We start from the raw sequence: 18,768 nt of genomic DNA, 5'->3' as shown, positions 1-18,768 counted from the left end.
TAGTGGAACTGCTAACCCACAAGAGCTAGTGTCGTGTGCTTATACTGGCAATCGAGCTGTTCCGCTGACAGTAGCATGGTAGCTCAGTTGGCTATGGTGTTGCACTGGAGTGTAGCGTTGAGATCTTTCTATTGCAGGATCAGTTCCATGCATGTGCAATCCAGATTTAGCTTGTTAATGGGTGTCTTATCTGGTAGGAGGGCCCATCTTAGAAAACAGTGTCCGGCTTGGGTGGAAGTTTACAGGATTAGTAAGCAAAAATGGTATGCAGGACCTGTTTTGCTTCTTATTACAATTTTAAGTCATTTATGATAATCATAGTTTGACTAACTAAACTCGACTTGTGTGTTTCAGGTTTTAATGTACGGATATGAAAAACCGATCTTAGTGCCAGAGACTGCTGAACAAGGAGCAAATGTGAAAAAAGGCAAGCCAAAGTCTTGCCAACCAAAAGCCAATCAGGAAGTGAAAATTCCTGGAAATAAAACAAAGGTAATTCTTTTCTCCAAAAAATGTTGTGTGATAAATTTTTGATTTCCTGCAGGCTTGTAAAGTAGAAATTGTGTAGTTAACTTGAGTCTATTAAAATATGAAGGTTAATAAACAGTTTATAAATTGCAATAGAGTAGACTCCCTCTAGTTCAGCCACACAGGCACTCGGTACCGGACGTGTTACCAAAGGTTAAAATAACCGTTTTAAATTAATTACCAAAGCTTAAAAATCTACGAATAACATTATTTTAATACTCTTTTGTTTTACCAAACTTAGCTTTTGGCATCTTGAATTGTCGTGGCGTTTCCACTTAAGTTTTTGCAACACTGGACTGATTGGTCCCTATCAAGATGCTCTAGAATGCCAGGTCTTTTATTCCGTTGCCACAAACGTATGTTAAAGTTTTTCACTAATTTCTATAACATATGTTTGTAACTATGGTAGGGGTGTGCGATGCAGCATATTTTTTTCGATTCGATGCATCGATGCGATTCAAAGAATTTCGATTCGAATCAATGCGATTCGATTCGATGCAGCACGGCATGATTTTCTTCAAAAATTAAATACAACATATGTGTTTCTGTAATGGATCCTTTACCTTAAAAAAAGTTAAAGTAAAAAATGTACTAAATAAAATTATGAACAAGAGGATAGTTGCTGACCTAACCTCATTAATGGACACTGCTAATTTTATGGTTGGCCTAAGGAAATTCACCCTTCACTAACAATTAGAATAAGCCTATATATCAATAAAGCAATCGTTAAGTTTATTATTATTGACCTGTATTAAATAAAATAGAGTTTATTTTATGACTTACGGTAGTATTGTTACTTAGTTTTCACATTTATATTTGTTGGCTTTCAATACTTCTGGTTCATTCTTAAATCAGCACGAACCAAAAAAGTTGATTATCAGTGTTTACTGTCTATTTTAGTGATGGTCGGATCCGGATATCGGACTACCGGATCCGCCGGATCTGAGATAGAACCGACAAAAAATCGGATCTTGGGCTGGATCCGGTTTTAATGGATCCAATTTTATTTATACTATTAACACAAAATGGGCGAGTATTCGAGATTTTGAGTTTGAGTAAAGTACAATATAAAAATAAGCAAGAGGTAGTTGTCCTAACCTATTTTTATAGCTGTCACGACAGAATAGGTCGACTCAAAGCAGTTGCCGGCGACTGACTGGCAATGGCATTGGCAATGGTATACTGACTTGACACAGAATAGAATGACATGACCGGTAGTGATTTTGTTTTAAAGTAGGCCTACTGTTTCACAATAGAAAATTTCACTACTGAACTGTTACGTAAGCAATAAATTTATGTTTATAAAAGTCAGAATAGAAACACTATAAAGGCAAAACAATAGACGGGAGGGGGAGGCAGGCGTTGTGCAATGACCTCGAAATGAGCGGAATAGTAACATTGAGTAGGGGGTTGGAAGGGGGGGAAGGGAAGGGTGAGACCTGAGACCTTTGAGCTATATTTAGACTAGACTTTCACCATTTCCCAAATGGCTGGGTACGGGGATTACAATAGCAGGTTTTTTCCTTGCCTGGTTTGACTTTTGTCTTTTTGTATAGGAGATTTGAATAATAAAAAATATAATTTGAATTGACCACAATTATTTAGCATTGATAATACAATTTGCAAGGGACCAGGAGGAAATAGAACAAAACACTAAAATTAATAGAATAACAAACAAAGTAAACAACAAATTAAATACAGAACACGGTGATTTAACACTGTCACTGTCACTCAATTTTGTTGTCTAGAAGGGTCGGTGAACTAATCAATAAATAGCCCAAACCAGTTTCCTCCCCCTCTAACCACCACCCCTCCCCCCTAAGCCGGGAGGCCCAACACTTTGTCCTTAAAACACCCTAGCCTCTGAAACAATAAACCCTTACACCTGCGTTGCTGTTTTGACAACAGGTTTATGAATGCGTTCACTATTTTTTATTTTCCAGAATTAACTATCAATTATTATTATTTGCAAGTTACAAATAGGAAACTACATGACATTATGGTACCTATTCAATGACCCATGTATTATCAAAAATTTATAATTGATTACTTATTTAGATAATAAAAAGCATTCATTACAGCACGCAGCACTTATTGATATATATATATATATACAGTATATATATATATATATATATATATATATACTGTATATATAATCATCAAAGTATCTGTTACTTTATACAAAATAAAATAGGTACAAAATTGTGTGGCCAGTCAAACTTTATAAACAAACATTTTATTCTATAAAATACAGATGGTAAATAGGGGTTGGTTTAAAGGAAATAAAATACAAAACAGATTAATTAATTATTTTGATAAACGATAGAAAGGTTATGGGATTGATTGAACTAAAATAACCACAGGGAATCTTAAGTAGAAAAGTCGTCAACCACAATCTGTTTAATCAGTACATCGTTAGAGAGAGAGGGCCGAGAGGGGGGGGGGGAGAGAGAGATAGCAGATAAGGGCGTTTGATAGGGAATCTGAAAAAGTAAACAAACAAGGAACAACGACACGACAATACTCGTTTATAACCTTATTGTCAAATCTAGGTCTTTGTAAGACAAAAGAAAATCACACCGTTTTAAACTTCAACCTAATTTTATACTCTTTACAAACAAACACGTCCTACATAACGGTTCTTGATACTTATCAATGTATCTTAGCAATCGTCACTTGCTCCATTGGAACACGAACGTCGATTGGCTGACATGACAGTGCAGCGTGGCCTCTCGACCAATGAGAACTCTTGTTACATACTTTGATTTATCTTAGATGGTCAACATTTACCATTCATTATAATATTACAAAATCGACATGGACTATGCGTATGGTGTTTTTCAATCAAAACTTATGTTATAGTAGCACTTAAAACTTCACTTAAACTCTTAAACTAGGTAGATAGTACAGATATAACATGGATCTACTTTTTAGTGCAATAGGCAAGTGCAAGCCTAACCCTCTGACTTCGATGTTGTAATTGAATCGAATTTTTCTAATGATGCGTAATGCAGGGATGAAACTGAACATTTAGACAAGTTTAGGTTATTTATTTTGTTCTAAAAATAAAAATAATACATTTAAAGGTCTGACTTATTGATACAGACATTTTTTAGTATAATTTCGGCGCGCCGGTTGTCTGAGACTGAATTCTGACTGTCTGACATCTTGAAATGTAGATTGTATTGTGTTGTGCAATATCATCTGCCTGCAGAGAGAACAGCTGAAATTAAACTTTAGCTGTTTTGAACTAAATAGTGTGCTAAGTTGGTTACTAAAGTTGTTAGCGTTATTACAAAACTAATAGATATCAAATAAGTAAATGTTAAAATAAAATATCTATCCATCCCTGTCGGCTGTCGGTATCGGCGGAATCGGGCGAAATCGATGTTTGGCAATCGATTCTTGATACCGATATTCCTAGTATCGGCAATGTCCGAGTATCGGTGGTAACGATAATTGACACTTCCCTATCTAAAACTCATTTTGGAGTCCTGAATTAGTTTTAAATATGCATCGGGACGTAATCGTTGCATCGGGAGCTAACCGATGCATCGGTCTTTTTCGATGCATCGAGGCCAAATCGATGCATCGTGATTTCGATGCATGCTGAATCGAATCGCGATTCGATGCATCAAATCGAATCGAATCGAAATTTCGATGCATTTTCGATGCATCGCACACCCCTAAACTATGGAATAAAAGACCTGGCATGCTCACATTTAATCACAATGTTCAACCTTGAAAACCATGTAATACTGTACAGTAAAAAAAAAAACATATTCTGAACTGAAGCACAGATCAAATTGTACTGTTTTTATAATCATTTACCGTGGGTAAAGCACAACTGATTACATAGAAGCCATAAACTGACATAAATTGTTTACTTCTACGTTTGAAAACTAAACATTCAAATCCTGTTGAAGATCATTCACCTATGACAATGAGACTCATCCCCCTGAGACCGGCTGACCATCTAAGGCAGCGGAACTAGGGGAGTCGAATATAATATTGCTAACACAATTTATACATAGGGCTATATTTACACCCATAAAATATAAAAAAAAATATGATAGAGATCTGACTTTATAAAAGGAATTTATTATCAATTGAAACAAGCTAACACCTTAAGCTCTTCCTAAAATTATTTAGTTAATAATGTGTAGGCTACTTAGAATAATATTAAAATGTTGTTTATTTACTCATTTAGTCTCTTGGATCCAAGTTGATTTTTGGTCTCTAGAAGATCATTGTATCCCTCTTGTATCCCTCTACCATGTTAACTTCTGTAAGTATCCTAACACCAACCACTTGATCATTTGATTTTGGTCTTTCTGGTTGACCTTCCCATATTGTTATTGTTGCGTTTTCCCCCCTCTTGCCTTCTTACATGACCAAGCCACCTAATTCTAATTCTTGCCACTGCCACAATACTTGATCTGCTGTACTTGAGCTCTCCGTTTTCCAGTACTATCTATGTTCCACTTTAAGCAGATCACTTTTCCTCATATGAGATGTTTTTGTAGTACTATTTTTGTGAATTTCAGACCAACGGAGATGTAACCGGTTCATCAGCAGCTTTGCTTGAATTGCTAAAAAAAGCACAAAACTCTCCATCAGGTAGCAACGGTGTTAAGAGTGTTGGGTTGTACAACCAATTAAAGGTAAGTGATACCATTGTTCAAACTCAGATTATCGAATTTTCCAAAGAAAGTAGCTATTACCGTAGGTGACACATTAAGACCTAGACACGGGTCCGATTTACTTTTACTTTTTGATTTCCCTAGAGGCCAAATACACAATCAGTTTGGATTCGAGTTCTGTCAGCATGATAACCTGAGTAAAAATCATAGGATTTTGTAGAAATTTAGTTAAAACGCGTAAACCTAGATTTTTTCTAACGAGTTTGCGAACCAGCGTGGACAGACTTTAGGAATAGGGTTTGATGGGTCAAAAGTTGACTTTTTCCATATTTGACCCCCAAACATAAAATTTTACTATTTATTTCCAAACTATTTTGTAGTTCTTAAAAAACAAATAATTTAGCGTTGTTGGCTACGGAGAAAAAAAACTTAATTTAAATTTCTCACGTTATTCATACCTAGGGGGGAAAAAAAACTGTTGGATTTTTCTTGTTTATGAAAATATTTTGCTCAAATCTGGAATTTCATTTCTAAGATATTTCCATTTCAATAAACAAATAAACCAAACACACTTTATTCACACTATTTATATCTTTGTAGCAGCAAACCCAAGTTATTCTTGTAGTAATTTTAAAAGATTAGGTATTTTACTGAAAATCCAACCTGGTAAATGGAAATTTGCCTACTCTGCAGATTTGCTGCGGCGAGAGTATTGTATTTTCCTCAGGTAAGCTAGCTGAACTGTTCATTTTCAAAACGATTCCTAGTGACATAGTCAGAGCTCTTACTATTAACTTAGTTGTATCATTGAACTACATTCTATTGGGCAGCCAATGAAAGCAGAGCAAGGGCAGGTGATGTTGCTCTCACCAGCTGAGTTTCTGCGACCTCCCACTCATGTCAAGAAACCGATGTATGCGAGCATATTCCCGTCCTCACCTGACCCATCCACGCTGCCGACCCCTGTGGGCTTCACACTAGCAGAGGTGAGTTCAAACTAACCTAATATACAGAACAATGTTACATGTTTACGTTTAAAAAGGTTGACCAACATCACATTGGGATGATCAAGTACACACAATTATAATGGAATTATAATGGAAATCATAATGGAACAACAGACTGTATGGGAAGGGGAGAAGAGAGTGAGCTTGCTTAACCTGTGATTCTGAAGCCTAACCCATCTTCTCCTGTGCTCCTCCTGAGCTCATGACATTCAACTGACTGGCATGCATCCCCATAAGAGATTGCACAGAAATTCTGTGGTTCTATAAAGTCTAAGGCTGACGCTAAGTTTGTCAACTTGTCAGCCACATGGTTCCCTTCTATCCCTGAGTGTCCAAGAACCCAACAGTGTGTTACCGTGTTGCACTTGCTCAGGACGGATAATATTGTGAGGCAGTCCCAGACTACCTTGGAATTGAACTCGCAGATGTCAAGTGCTCTGCCTAGGGGCAGATAAACTTTATCTTAATAAAAAAAAAAATATATAACAAATGATGGGAAACACATACAAATTTAGGTATGCCTTTTCATTTTATTTTATTATATAAATTGTTTTCAGGCCAGCAATGTAGGCCTACTTGACCTCGGTGTCAAATTACTGGAAGATATTGAGGTGACCGATCACAACCGATGTAAGTAAGAAAAATTCATTTTGCAATAAGTTACATTCTAAGTATCAATATAACTAGACAAAGGTTTGATTGGAAAAGGGCTTATTGCCTGAGAGTTAAAGAGACAATTAATAGAATTAGCTGGCTTACCTTAAAATTGTAGGCATCCCACTTCACAAAAGCAACACAAAAGACAAGCTGAATATTTTAGGCCACTGGCCCTTTTTTCAACATTAAAAGTCCCTAGATTTTGGAAGTTCTTCACTGGTAAAATTTACAAATCTAGACTTCTAGAATCTAGTGAATCGATGTTGAACCAATGTTGAATCAATGTTGAATGCCAGTGCCTCGAAATATTCAGTTTTGTCTTTTGTTTTTGTTTTTTAGTGAACTTCCCTATTACCGTTATTTAGGGAAGTAGCTATTACCGTATGTCTCATGGTAAGACCTAGGCCCGGGACCAATTTAATTTTCATTTTGATGTACCCAGAGGCAAAATAAACCTTTCGTTCAAAACTATTTTTTAAATAATTAAAAATTGTTTTCTTCTATTAATATTAATTACAGTAGCCCTACAAATGAATAATATCTAATATAATATCCATATTATTAATACGCTACATGAAACTTTAAACTTGAAAAAGACCCTTGGGCTCTACCCCAGTGGTTTTAAAGTGTTTTTTTTTTTTTTATTTATAATCGTTTTTATGGACAACCTAATGAGGCTGTGAGTGGGAGACATTTGTAGAAAACACTATAACACAAGATTAGCTTTTGAACAATGATAAGATATTTACAAGAAATGTTGATTAAAAATCAAACTGTTATGTACATTGTGAGTATTCCCATTATCGTTGAGTCCACTCTTATATAGTCATCAGAAACTATGACTGTTATTCGTTTTAAAATAACGCCTGTAATACTTTACAATTGCTCGAACTCGAGCAACAGGTACACTAGTATATATATATATAGACAGAGAGAGAGAGAGAGATAGGCAGGCGTATGTGTCCGTGAATACGATAACTCGAGAGTAATTTTTTTCCGATTTTGATGAAATTTGGCTTGAAGGTGTAGGGTGGGATAAACTCTAATGAGTTTGTGAACCAGCATGATCGGACCATAGAAACGGGATTTTATGGGGTAAAAATTGGGGTTTCTCATTTTTGACCCACAAAACACAAAATTTCCCAATTTCTCTCTAGACCATTTTGAAGATCTTAATAAAGAAATAATTTAGTAAGGTTAAGTTTTTTATACGCTTATTGATTACAGAATAATTCAAAAAGATTCTAAATTTGAAATTCCTTATATAGGCTAGTTATTCTTATGGAGGATATTGTAAACTGTTGCAGTTTGCTTGTTTATGGATATATTTTGATAAAACTTGGTAAATTGATGTATTTGATATAAATTGACAAACCTAGGTACTCGTTAAACTTAATGTTATTTAAATAGAATTAGTTGAAAATTAAATCAGGCAAAAGGGAATTAGCTTAGTCTGCAGGTTTGCTGCGGCGGGGGTATTCATGTTGCTTTTGTGAAGTTGGATGCCTACAATGATTAAGGTAAGCCTACTCATCCTGTCCTTTGTCTCCTTAATAACTAAATTACCTTTCCCTCCATTACCAGATTAATCATTTTGTATATCACTGGTTTGTGATTTGATGATAATTGTAATCCGTTGAATTTTCTTATAGGTATGCAAGGAGCAAAGTTGGCCCCGCAGTTTTGTTCCCCCCTGCAGCTCAAGTAAGTTGAGTGACGCCGACCCAATTAGTCTTTCATAACATTTCCGTAACTCAAAGAGGGACTAGTTATATCTTTGATACTTTTTTTAATGAAAGTACTTTTCCAACCGAAGAGACTATTGTGGCATTTCCCGACGAAGATTCCTTCTTATCTTTCTTCGATCAGGACCATCTTATAGAGATTTATTATAGTTTTATTTACAAAGTATTTTTAGACTGGTATTGTGATTAGATACTTTATTTAACGCCAACCTCTGCACATATGATGTCGATATTTTTTTTTAGTTTTTGATTTTAGATTTAGTACCTAGGCATATCAAGTGAAAGGGTACGGAAATCGAAGGAAACTTTCAAGTTCTATTGCTTGATGTGTTATTAAGAGTTTTGGTAAATTAGAATTGTCGTTTGATGAATGAAAAGTCTTTAAAGATTATAAGGATGGATTATAAGGATGGATGCAGTTTGGATTATGTAATCGTTTTACAAATTAATTTAAGATTTTTGCTTTTGAATCATACCAATTATCACTATTAGAGTTGATGATCATTAAAAATCTTGTGATTATCAAGGTAACTAAAGTAAGGTTATTAAATTAAGAGTGGTTGCAGTTTTTGAACGTATTGTGTTTGTTATGTTAGGCTGGTCTTATTGGGCAAAATCCAACAGGGATGTTTAAAACTTGGTTAAAAACTCAGTTGAATTTTGTCCAGTAACAAACGTGTATGGAGTTTTGTTAGATCTACCACAAGACCAAATAATAGTAGTAATAGTGTTTAGTTTTAGCTTCTATTTTTTTTTTTTGTTAACAGAAAAGGAAAAAAGGTAAAAAATATATTTGTTATACAATATCAATATGTTGATATTAGATTCCTTTGACTGTGGTTTTCGGTTAGGTGATTAAATTGATGTTAAGGTTGAGAGTGATTTTAATGAATTTCTCATTCTTAATGTTTTTAATGACTCATTAGAGTTTAATATTGTAATTTTCTTAGTTATGTCCTTTGTAAAGATTATATATGTATTTAATTTTAAACTGTTGAGTATGAGTATATTGAATGAAATAATACAAGTTGATTCTTGTAATGAAAAGTCTTTGGGATTAAGGGAAATTCCTATAATAAAACTTTTCTTTGTAAATTTGAAATTATAATCAATAATATAGATTTATATATTTAATTTTTTTTTTATTGTTACAAATGAATTTAGGATGTCTGAAAATACCGCCTAATGAAACTATTTGTAATTCTCAATAATGTAGAAGATTTTTCAACTTAGACTATTCATATCCATACAATAATGTATATATTTGTTCAAAATTTAAATAAACATAAAACTTTTTAATTTTTTTTAATTTGAAAAAAATGGATTTTTTGTAAAGTGTAATTTTTACTGAAATGGGCGAGTTATAGATATTTGAACCACCGTTTCCTCAATCCTCATAATACTCTTGAGTCAATTTATTAATTTTATTGAAAGCTTAACTCAATAAAATAAATAGTTCTCAATTGACTTTCCACTTACAGTCTTAACAAAGTTTAGTTTCTCACACCACTCCTTCCATGATGAAAATCCCAAGACCCTAGGGTATTAAAAAAATGAAAACTTGTCTTTTAGGCCTACTAAACTAGACCGTATGTAAATGGTCCGGTGAAAATAGTTAAAGCTGTTATTTTAAAGAAATTCTGCAACATCACATAAACTATCATCAAACCATTTCTATTTGGTCTATTCTGATTCCAGATTTAAAATTAGGTACATGAACTTTTAACAAGTTGGTCCAGAGGAACAAATGTTAATAGTTATATTTGTGTTAGAGATATAATTAATTTTGTTATATCCAGCATTTATTTTCACTTCCTAATCTTTTACATTAACTATTTAAAACTACAAAAAACAGTTGGTAGTACAATACAACCCTGCTAATCCGTCACCTACGGGACCGGGACCTTGGTCGCAACAGTGAAAATCTTTAATTATCCGAGGCACATATTAATGACTGTTTTTGCTTGTCTGACATTTACTGTAACGGAAACCGTAACTGTTCCATTATTTGTGTTCAAAATTATATTTTACTATAGTTGACTATAAATACAGTAAAGGTTATATAGTCAATAAATGGAGGTTAATAAACAATTCCTTGTTCAGTACGGAAGAGATATGAACATCATTAACACACTTAACCTAAAAGTTTCAGTAGTATGTAATTTAATTAACATAGGTTGAAGGTAAATAATTTTGTTTTTATTGCCACACAGGCCCCTATATTTTTAGAATGAAACCTTAATTTTCAAGAAACATGATAATATTAAAATGATCACTATTATCTTCAACGATCATGACAAAATCATGGACTTCTTGCGTGATCCTGGGTACATTATGGTTGTATCTCACTGGCCACCATCAAATCATGAATACCTTCTGTGATCATGGTGATTTTGGCTGTTTGGATGACCGTCTTTCACAATCGCGGAAAAATCTCAGTCAAACGGAATAATCCACCGGAAATCCAAACGCTATCGACAGGCTGATACGGTCGGTTTAAGTGAAGAGTCAGAGTAAGCGAGGTCGGATTTGTACCTTTTGTGAATTCTTGAATCCATCTAAATGGCATTGTCAAAGAGATCTGAATTACCTTATTTACAAGCAATCTTTTGATGTTAGCAAATAGAGCATCCCATATAACTGAGTGTGTAAGTTTTAGAAACACAGTTTGAAATAATATCCTAGGTTTTTGGGATTTTCTCTCTGCTTCTTGATTTTGGCTGTTTAAAAGTTTGTGTAGTATAGTATTTACATTGTTTATTTAATATGTATATATTGATTATTTTATACAGTTTTTCGTAATTGCTTCATGGAAACAGGATTTCTAACAAAATTATTAGTGCAATCAAAAAATTCTGAGATCAGTTATTAAAAGCCTTCAGAATATTACCGTTTTTGTTTTCAATAATGTTTTACTCATGAAACACCATCATAAAAAAATCTATGACTCGCCCTGTAAATTCTTTGTAGCTTTATCAAATGTGTGGAAAGTGTATATACATCGCGGAATTCATTTGATAGTTTTGACATGTTTTAAAACACCTTCTGTAAAGATAGTTTGTAGCCAATGTTATGTCACTTATTGTACATTTGTAAATATCTTTTGTAAAAATTTGCATGTTTACAGAATATGTCTACTACTGCCAAATACCAGGTTAATGTTGTACAAATATTAGGGTTTATGGTAAGTGCAGTCATGTAAGAAAAACATCGTTGGGTTGGCTTAAGAAGTTCCGTTGCAATAATGGCCAAAAAATGAAAATTTATGCATGTTTGAACAATTATTTTGCATTTTCATTCTGTTATTAGAGCTTTAAGATCAATATTTCAATTTTTGTCAATATATCCAAACTCAAATTCAATTCTGATAGTGTTTAAACTCTATTTTTTCAGTAAAAATATATGAGTTTGCTTATTAATCAAAGATGTGAGCATTTTTACCTACAATAGTAAAAATATGTATTTTTAAGTTACCTTTATCACTAAAAGAACTAAACAATGCAATATAGCCCACACTTCTTGATAATAACAATGTAAATAAAAAATTTTAATAAGTTTTAATTTGATGATTAGATAAAAGCAGATTTTCTTTTAACATAATGATACCTGCAACACCTAAATATAACTCTAGTCAAGTAGTTTTTTTTACATTTTTTATTGTTAACATCTAATAATAATGAATTACATGTTGAAGAATGTTGTTATTAATTGTTCATTATGTGTGAAAAAAAATAAATGATCATCAACATTTAATGGAAGAATCAAAATAATTTCAGACATTCATAAAAATACGTTTTTAATAGGCCCGAGATTATACAATTTAAATTGAGGTTTTGTTTTTTCTTACATGACTTTTTCCTGATCTCCAAATGTGAATTTTCTTATGTAAAGTTTGTACAATGTATATTTTTATGTAGATATGTTTTTAAATGCTTGTAATTTTTATCCTTGCATTGCTTGTGACTGTCTTTAAACATCAATCTGTAAAAAAAACGCTTTTGTAGAAATAAATTTATTTACTGCGAGTTTTATTCTTGATTTATATGGTTTGATCAAGAATTGCCATACATGTGTACATTGTGTTTGACAGTAAGTTGTTAAAAGTGTAAATTCACTTTAAACTTAAACTGGGCGGATTAAAACTGTGATTGAGGTGTAAACATCTCTATGGAGTTTGAATGAAAACTGTTCTTAGTTATCTGATTTGTTTTTTTTTACTCCTAAAGAGTTCTGAAAATAGCTGTCAGGACTTTAAAATAGTGTTTCCAAACTTATTTGAAACATTTTAAAACTGTCTTAACAGTTTTGGCAGAGCAGTACCACCTGCAGTGCCCCTGTTAATCCGCCCACGGCATTACTAGGGCCTAGTTTGAAACTATTCCAACTTGGAAATTGATAAAATAGTTTATACACCAGTTTAACATATAAATCTCTCTAATATAAAAGAGTATTCTTCATTATCGGGTGTAAATAGTGTAAAAATATTGAAACATTTTATTTGGAATGTTCCTGAAGCAAAAAATAAGTAAGATAATTCTTATCGCAATAAGATAGAGAATATATATATTTTGTATTTTTTAATTTCAAAAAGAAAGTTTTATAAGAATATTAATATGCTTTTCAGTGGTATATTCAAAAGGTTTTGGGACTAAAGCATTTTAATTTGATCGTATAAAAGTATGGTATTTGTTATCAGCCAGTTAGTGAAGGCGAAGAATCTCTTTAAATTTACCTAATTTGATTCAGTTTTGAATTTTATTCAAACAAATTTTTCATCGTTGTTTGTTTTTTTTAAATATATTATTATCCTGGCCTAGTCAAAGAAGCATGATTTCTTTGCTTTACTACCAATGAAAGATAATAATACCATATTTTCATTTAGTTATTAAGTGTTACAATTGTTTAGTTAATTATTGTGATGATAAAGTATATTTATGTGAAATGGTCAACAAATCTCTATCGAAAGACTATACCACACAATAAGATTACATCTGGAATGTACATTAGATTGTGTATTTGTGTACACTTCTTGAGTTTTGTGTACAAATATGTAGAGTCATTTATAATTGTGTCTATAGATATTATTATAAGTGTTTCCAAGGCTCACCAGTCAAGGCTGATTATTATTATGGTAATAGCTATAACTTTAGTAAACTATTGTGATTTTAAATTTTTCTTGACTGTAAAATATTATTGATTGAAAAAGGTTAACTTTTATAAAAATATATTTTTTTAATGAAGTAAATACCTACACTGTGAATTGAATTTCTTAAAATCAGGCAATAGATTTTTGAGTTTACAACTATCTAAACTTTGTTAAAATAAAATTTTTTAATTAACATTTGGTTATAATGTCTTAAAATTAAATAATCACATTTTACATTACACACAAAATGTATATTGACAAATATTTACTACACATCTATGTAGTATTTTTATTTTCAGACAGAATTATGATGAAAAGTACATTTTCTGTAAGGAAAATACAAAACGTAACAAACCTTAAGGCAAGACTCGAATTATAAAAATATGCCTTATTAAGATAACAGTTGTTCATACAACATTACCATAATAGAATAAATCATCTCAGGCCTTGAACTAAACCTGCCGAATTTATACGTTTCATTTCTTTGACTGTGAAACTATATGTCTGATATTGTTAGATAGTACTTTTATCCTGACGGCACTTTATCCTTAGTGGTTTTTATACTTTCAAAATTAGGGGAGTCTAAGTAACTGAGATCTTGTTTCAGTATTGAACTACCTTTTGTAGTTTTCCTTTTAGTAGTTGTCATTTTGGTCAATTTAATTAAGGATTTTATAATATTAGTTTTAAAAACCCCTAGTACCAGAACTATTTTATTTAAACCTGTAATTTTGTATCAAATTACAACGAAATAAGAGTTTAGAATTATCTACCAATCCTTGCTCCCTCATCCCCACAAAAAACTGTCCATCACTTTCGACAATGTGAATACCAACTCTTTGGAACTACACAAAAAGAACTTTTCCCTTAACATAAAGAAAAAGTATGATTCATTTGTTAGTATGAGTGGGTTGTTATAACCATCTTAAAATTCATTGGAATTTTTTCCAAATGTTCTTTGCATTGGTTGAACCGTAAAAGCAGCTGATTTCAATTATAGATATAACTTGTTAACAAACACTAGCGCTCATAATTAGCAAATGGAGAACTGATTGAGAGAAAGAGAAAGAAAATTTAGAGCAAAGGAAAATTAGCTGATAGTTAGCCCTTGCTTTAAATTTGAGCTTGGGAAACAATTAATTATTACTTTCTTTGACATAAGCTGTTATCAAAAATAGCTTCTTTCTGTGTGGAGTTAAGAAATATTTTTTGTTAATAAATACAACAATCTCAAAACATCTTATAAGATAATATATTAAAGTTAACATGTTTTCATGTGAAATATTTGTTTGTTGAATTATATTTTCTCTAGTTCCAAAGGACTGAACAGAAATTAAATCTTCTGGATTTATTAAACTAATTTTTCACAAGATGCAAGTTCACAGAGTTCCACAGAGATTGGTTCCCTATTATTTAAGACCCTAATAATCGAAGGGTATTTGTGGTAAGACTAGGCATCGCAATTCCTATGGTCATAGGACTTATGATGTAAACTTAGTATAAGTTTATGGTGCTAGGTGGGATTGCGGCGCAATCCCTACCCTAGGTTACTGAAATGCATTTATGAAACTTGGTTTCCCTATCATTTTCAGAGTTTGATAAGTCATCTGGGTAAAAAAATCACATTTTTGTATATCTTTAATTTGAATAAACGATGATATTTTAATTTTTACTATTGTAAAACACTGGTTTAATGCAAGGGTGTCCAACTTAAAAAAACATTCATAGCTATAAAAATGATTGCCGATTAAAATTGGGGGATATAGGCCTAACTGAGCACATTTCAACCCAAATGTGAGTGAATGATTGTGTGGGATGGAGTGAGATGTCTTGTATAGCTTATTACTGACTGAGATCAGCTATTTCTTTAGCTAATACCGTTGATTAATCCTAATGATTAACGATAAGAGTTCAGCTCAATCATTAAAAAACTTTATCAGGTTCGAACCGAGCACCCTAACCAATCGACTACTCAAATATTATACTCAATTTTAATCATACCATTGGGAACGCCATTCATTGAAAAAAATTGTTGGGCATCCTTGAATTAGAATAGGTAACACTCATACATCTGATATATTATATTCAGAGTATTACTGATAATTCACATAATATTTAAGTAATTGGTTGAATTTGAACACAAAAGTAAACCTTATCTGTTTACTCCTGATGTTCTTAATATTTAGTTTATTCCTCTCAATGGTGTTGTAGACTCGGAATGTAATAAAATGTATCCACTGTTCTACCACAATACATTGGAACTAAGAACACCAAATCATATTGTTAAACATAGATTAAACAAGTTTCATTTCTGGTGACTATATTCTGTTTAATCTGTGTTGGTAAATACAGCAATTGGTTTGCAAAAGTTATTACATTCCGGACTTGTATTGGATAAATTTACCATTTGGTTATATTACTTTTGTTTGAGACCAAAATTTATGATGGTATCCATGGGTATTTTAGGCTGTACTGAGAGTTTGGAAAGTTAAGTTGAAAACTCAAAAAGTTAATTTATAACTTGACTTATTTAATTTGTTCTAAAATTTTAAAATCTCTCTTTTAAGAGGAAACAGTTTATTTGCTTTTTTTCTCTAGTATTTAGGTCATACCTAAATCATTTGACAAACTTGAAAGAGTTATTCCAAACAGATATTTACATTATGAGCTCTTACAGTTTTGACTATTAATATTCCTGCAATTTTCTGCTCAATGCTTGGTTAAACGGCCAAATCAAAAACCGTACTGTGACAAACTGTACCTGAAAATAGCTAAAGGGTAACTATAAATCTATTTTTCGTCATACTGCAGCAAAAACAGCCGTTTTTAACACCTGTTGTGGGTCTAAAGTGGCTCTTTTACTCTCTAGGAAGTAAAAAGCCTTTTTAGTCCTAGGGAGTAAAAGTCAGCTGATGTAAAACACAGTTGTAAACTTAGATTGTGAACAATCACATGTATTGAAAGTATGTATAGATTGTTTTATCGTTTGTAGCTTATTGTTGCATTCTTGTTAACAGTTTGACATATCGATGGTATAATCTACACTAACACAATTGTGATTGTCGAAATGATTCAATCACTTACTATAAAACATCTAAATTGAAAACAAGTTAGAAGTCGTTTTAAAGATGTTATCTTTACAAGAAAGGTTTTGTTCTTTTCTAACTTTATTTGCTTAAATAATGATGAAATATGACGAAAAATATGAACTCGGGTCGAAAAGAGTTACTTTACGCCCTAGTGATGAAGTAACTTGCACTATTTTCGCTTTACTGATGCAAAACAGCTGTTTCCATCAATGTATGCATTGCAATGCATGTAATAACAAGTGCAGTGTAACATATTTTTTTCAAATCTTGCTCTTTTTTCTTTACTATGAAATAAAACAGAATTCATTTTCTTACGGTAAAATAATACAAGCAAAAAAATATCTTAAGTAACTTTTTTACAAGGTTTACTCTATGTCATACTTGAGACACTTGCGCTTGACTAAAGATATTTAGTTGATTCTCAAACAGGAACAGGGAAGTAGGAATAGCTCAAATTAGTCATATTTTGTACAAGCATCATTTTTGATTGCGATTATTAAAAAAAAAATAGATTATTATTAATCGTGCTGCAAATTAATAGTTTACAGTACTGTTAACTCTTTAAGTATTACTGACAGTAACTAGATGGACTACACAATGAAATAGAGATTGTGAGCATGTGTATGTTTTGATTGTGTACTTTAAACATCAATACACCAAATATGTGATGTAGTACTTAAAAAGGTAACTGATAACCAGATGGTAAATTTATTATAAATGTTTTGTGGAACAAAATAAAATTATTTCAACAGAAAATCACTTGTTACTTTCCCTTCTGTTAATTCGACAGAATAATTTTGATAAGAATCAAGACATATTTGAACCCCTAGTTGTGGTCAGATTTTCAACCTCATGTTGAGTGCATACAGAACAGAAAGATCACACTATCAGATGAGCATAATACAAGAGTCTAATGGATTCTGGCCAGGAAGTCTAATAAACTTATTTACATTGAGAAAAGGTTCATAGTATTTCAAAAGTCAAGTTTTAGTTTTTGCCACAATACACAGTATGTAATTCGGATTATGACCTTGGCACATGTAAACTCCCCCCCCCCATGGGCGTAATTTCAGACTTTAAACTGGGGTGGCAAGATACCCCCCCCCCCCACCGGGTAGAGGGGGATCTGGGAAACTGGCTTTAAATTTGTTAGTTTTATAAGCTTTTTCAAACTATTTTGACAATTTAATTTTTATTTTTCTGTCTGCGGCCCCTAGGCAGTTTTTTGCCTATTGTGCCTAATGGGTAAAACAACTTCTATGCTAACATTTTGAAAACATTTACATAAATAATTTATTGGTTGACACCAAAAGCAAATACTGTATTATACCAACATAAAAATAAACGGTATCAGTAATCTGACATGTACTTTCTCCCATTAGCTTGTCAACAACCTTTATCATGGGTAAGCGATGAGAGTAACTGTGATATTTAATAGGTAAAATCACAAAAGTTGCATTAACTTTTGAACCGTAATTTTTACAGGAATTGCAATTATTGGTTTTTATGGAAAAATAACAAAGTTACAATAACTTTAAAAAGTAATTTTTACAGCAATCACTATGTTGTTAAGAATTATTATAAGGACCATCGTAATAGTTTAACGCAATAGTTCAACATTAAACTATAATAAAATTATATAGAATTTTAGCCACCTGATGCATTTGTATACTATAAATTGGTGTAAATACCTGCATTTATGCGATCCTGTTTGTAGCTCTGAGTTGCTACCAGTTTCAACTCACATAGGAGTCAGGCTATTAAAGATGTCTTCTCGCTATAGTCTGAAGACAATTCCTATGTGAGTTGAAACCGGTAGCAACTCAGAGCTACAAACAGGATCGCATAAATGCAGGTATTTACACCAATTTATAGTACAATAAAAAGTTCACTAATTTACCCATTGTTAAAAGTCAACCAACTCTTTGAAGGTTCATAAATAATACAAAA

At 32.3% G+C, this 18,768-nt stretch overlaps 1 protein-coding gene across 1 annotated transcript in view; it reads left to right on the top strand.

Moving 5' to 3' along the window:
• Positions 1–11,928, top strand: part of LOC129000165 (meiosis regulator and mRNA stability factor 1-like) — a 49,167-nt gene extending 37,239 nt beyond the window's left edge. The window contains exons 21-25 of the mRNA XM_054427103.1: positions 355–492; positions 5,079–5,195; positions 6,005–6,160; positions 6,739–6,811; positions 8,491–11,928. Of these exons, the coding sequence (XP_054283078.1) occupies positions 355–492; positions 5,079–5,195; positions 6,005–6,160; positions 6,739–6,811; positions 8,491–8,546 (540 nt within the window). The 3' untranslated portion in view covers positions 8,547–11,928. The remainder of the gene's footprint in view (positions 1–354; positions 493–5,078; positions 5,196–6,004; positions 6,161–6,738; positions 6,812–8,490) is intronic.
• The last annotated feature ends 6,840 nt before the right edge of the window (positions 11,929–18,768 follow it).

This window comes from Macrosteles quadrilineatus, unplaced genomic scaffold (genome assembly GCF_028750875.1).
Source record: "Macrosteles quadrilineatus isolate MER2022 unplaced genomic scaffold, UCM_ALF_1.0 Scaffold_8__2_contigs__length_117827958, whole genome shotgun sequence".
In the NCBI taxonomy this organism is placed as follows: Eukaryota; Metazoa; Arthropoda; class Insecta; order Hemiptera; family Cicadellidae; genus Macrosteles; species Macrosteles quadrilineatus.
This window is presented reverse-complemented; position numbering and strand designations above follow the sequence as displayed.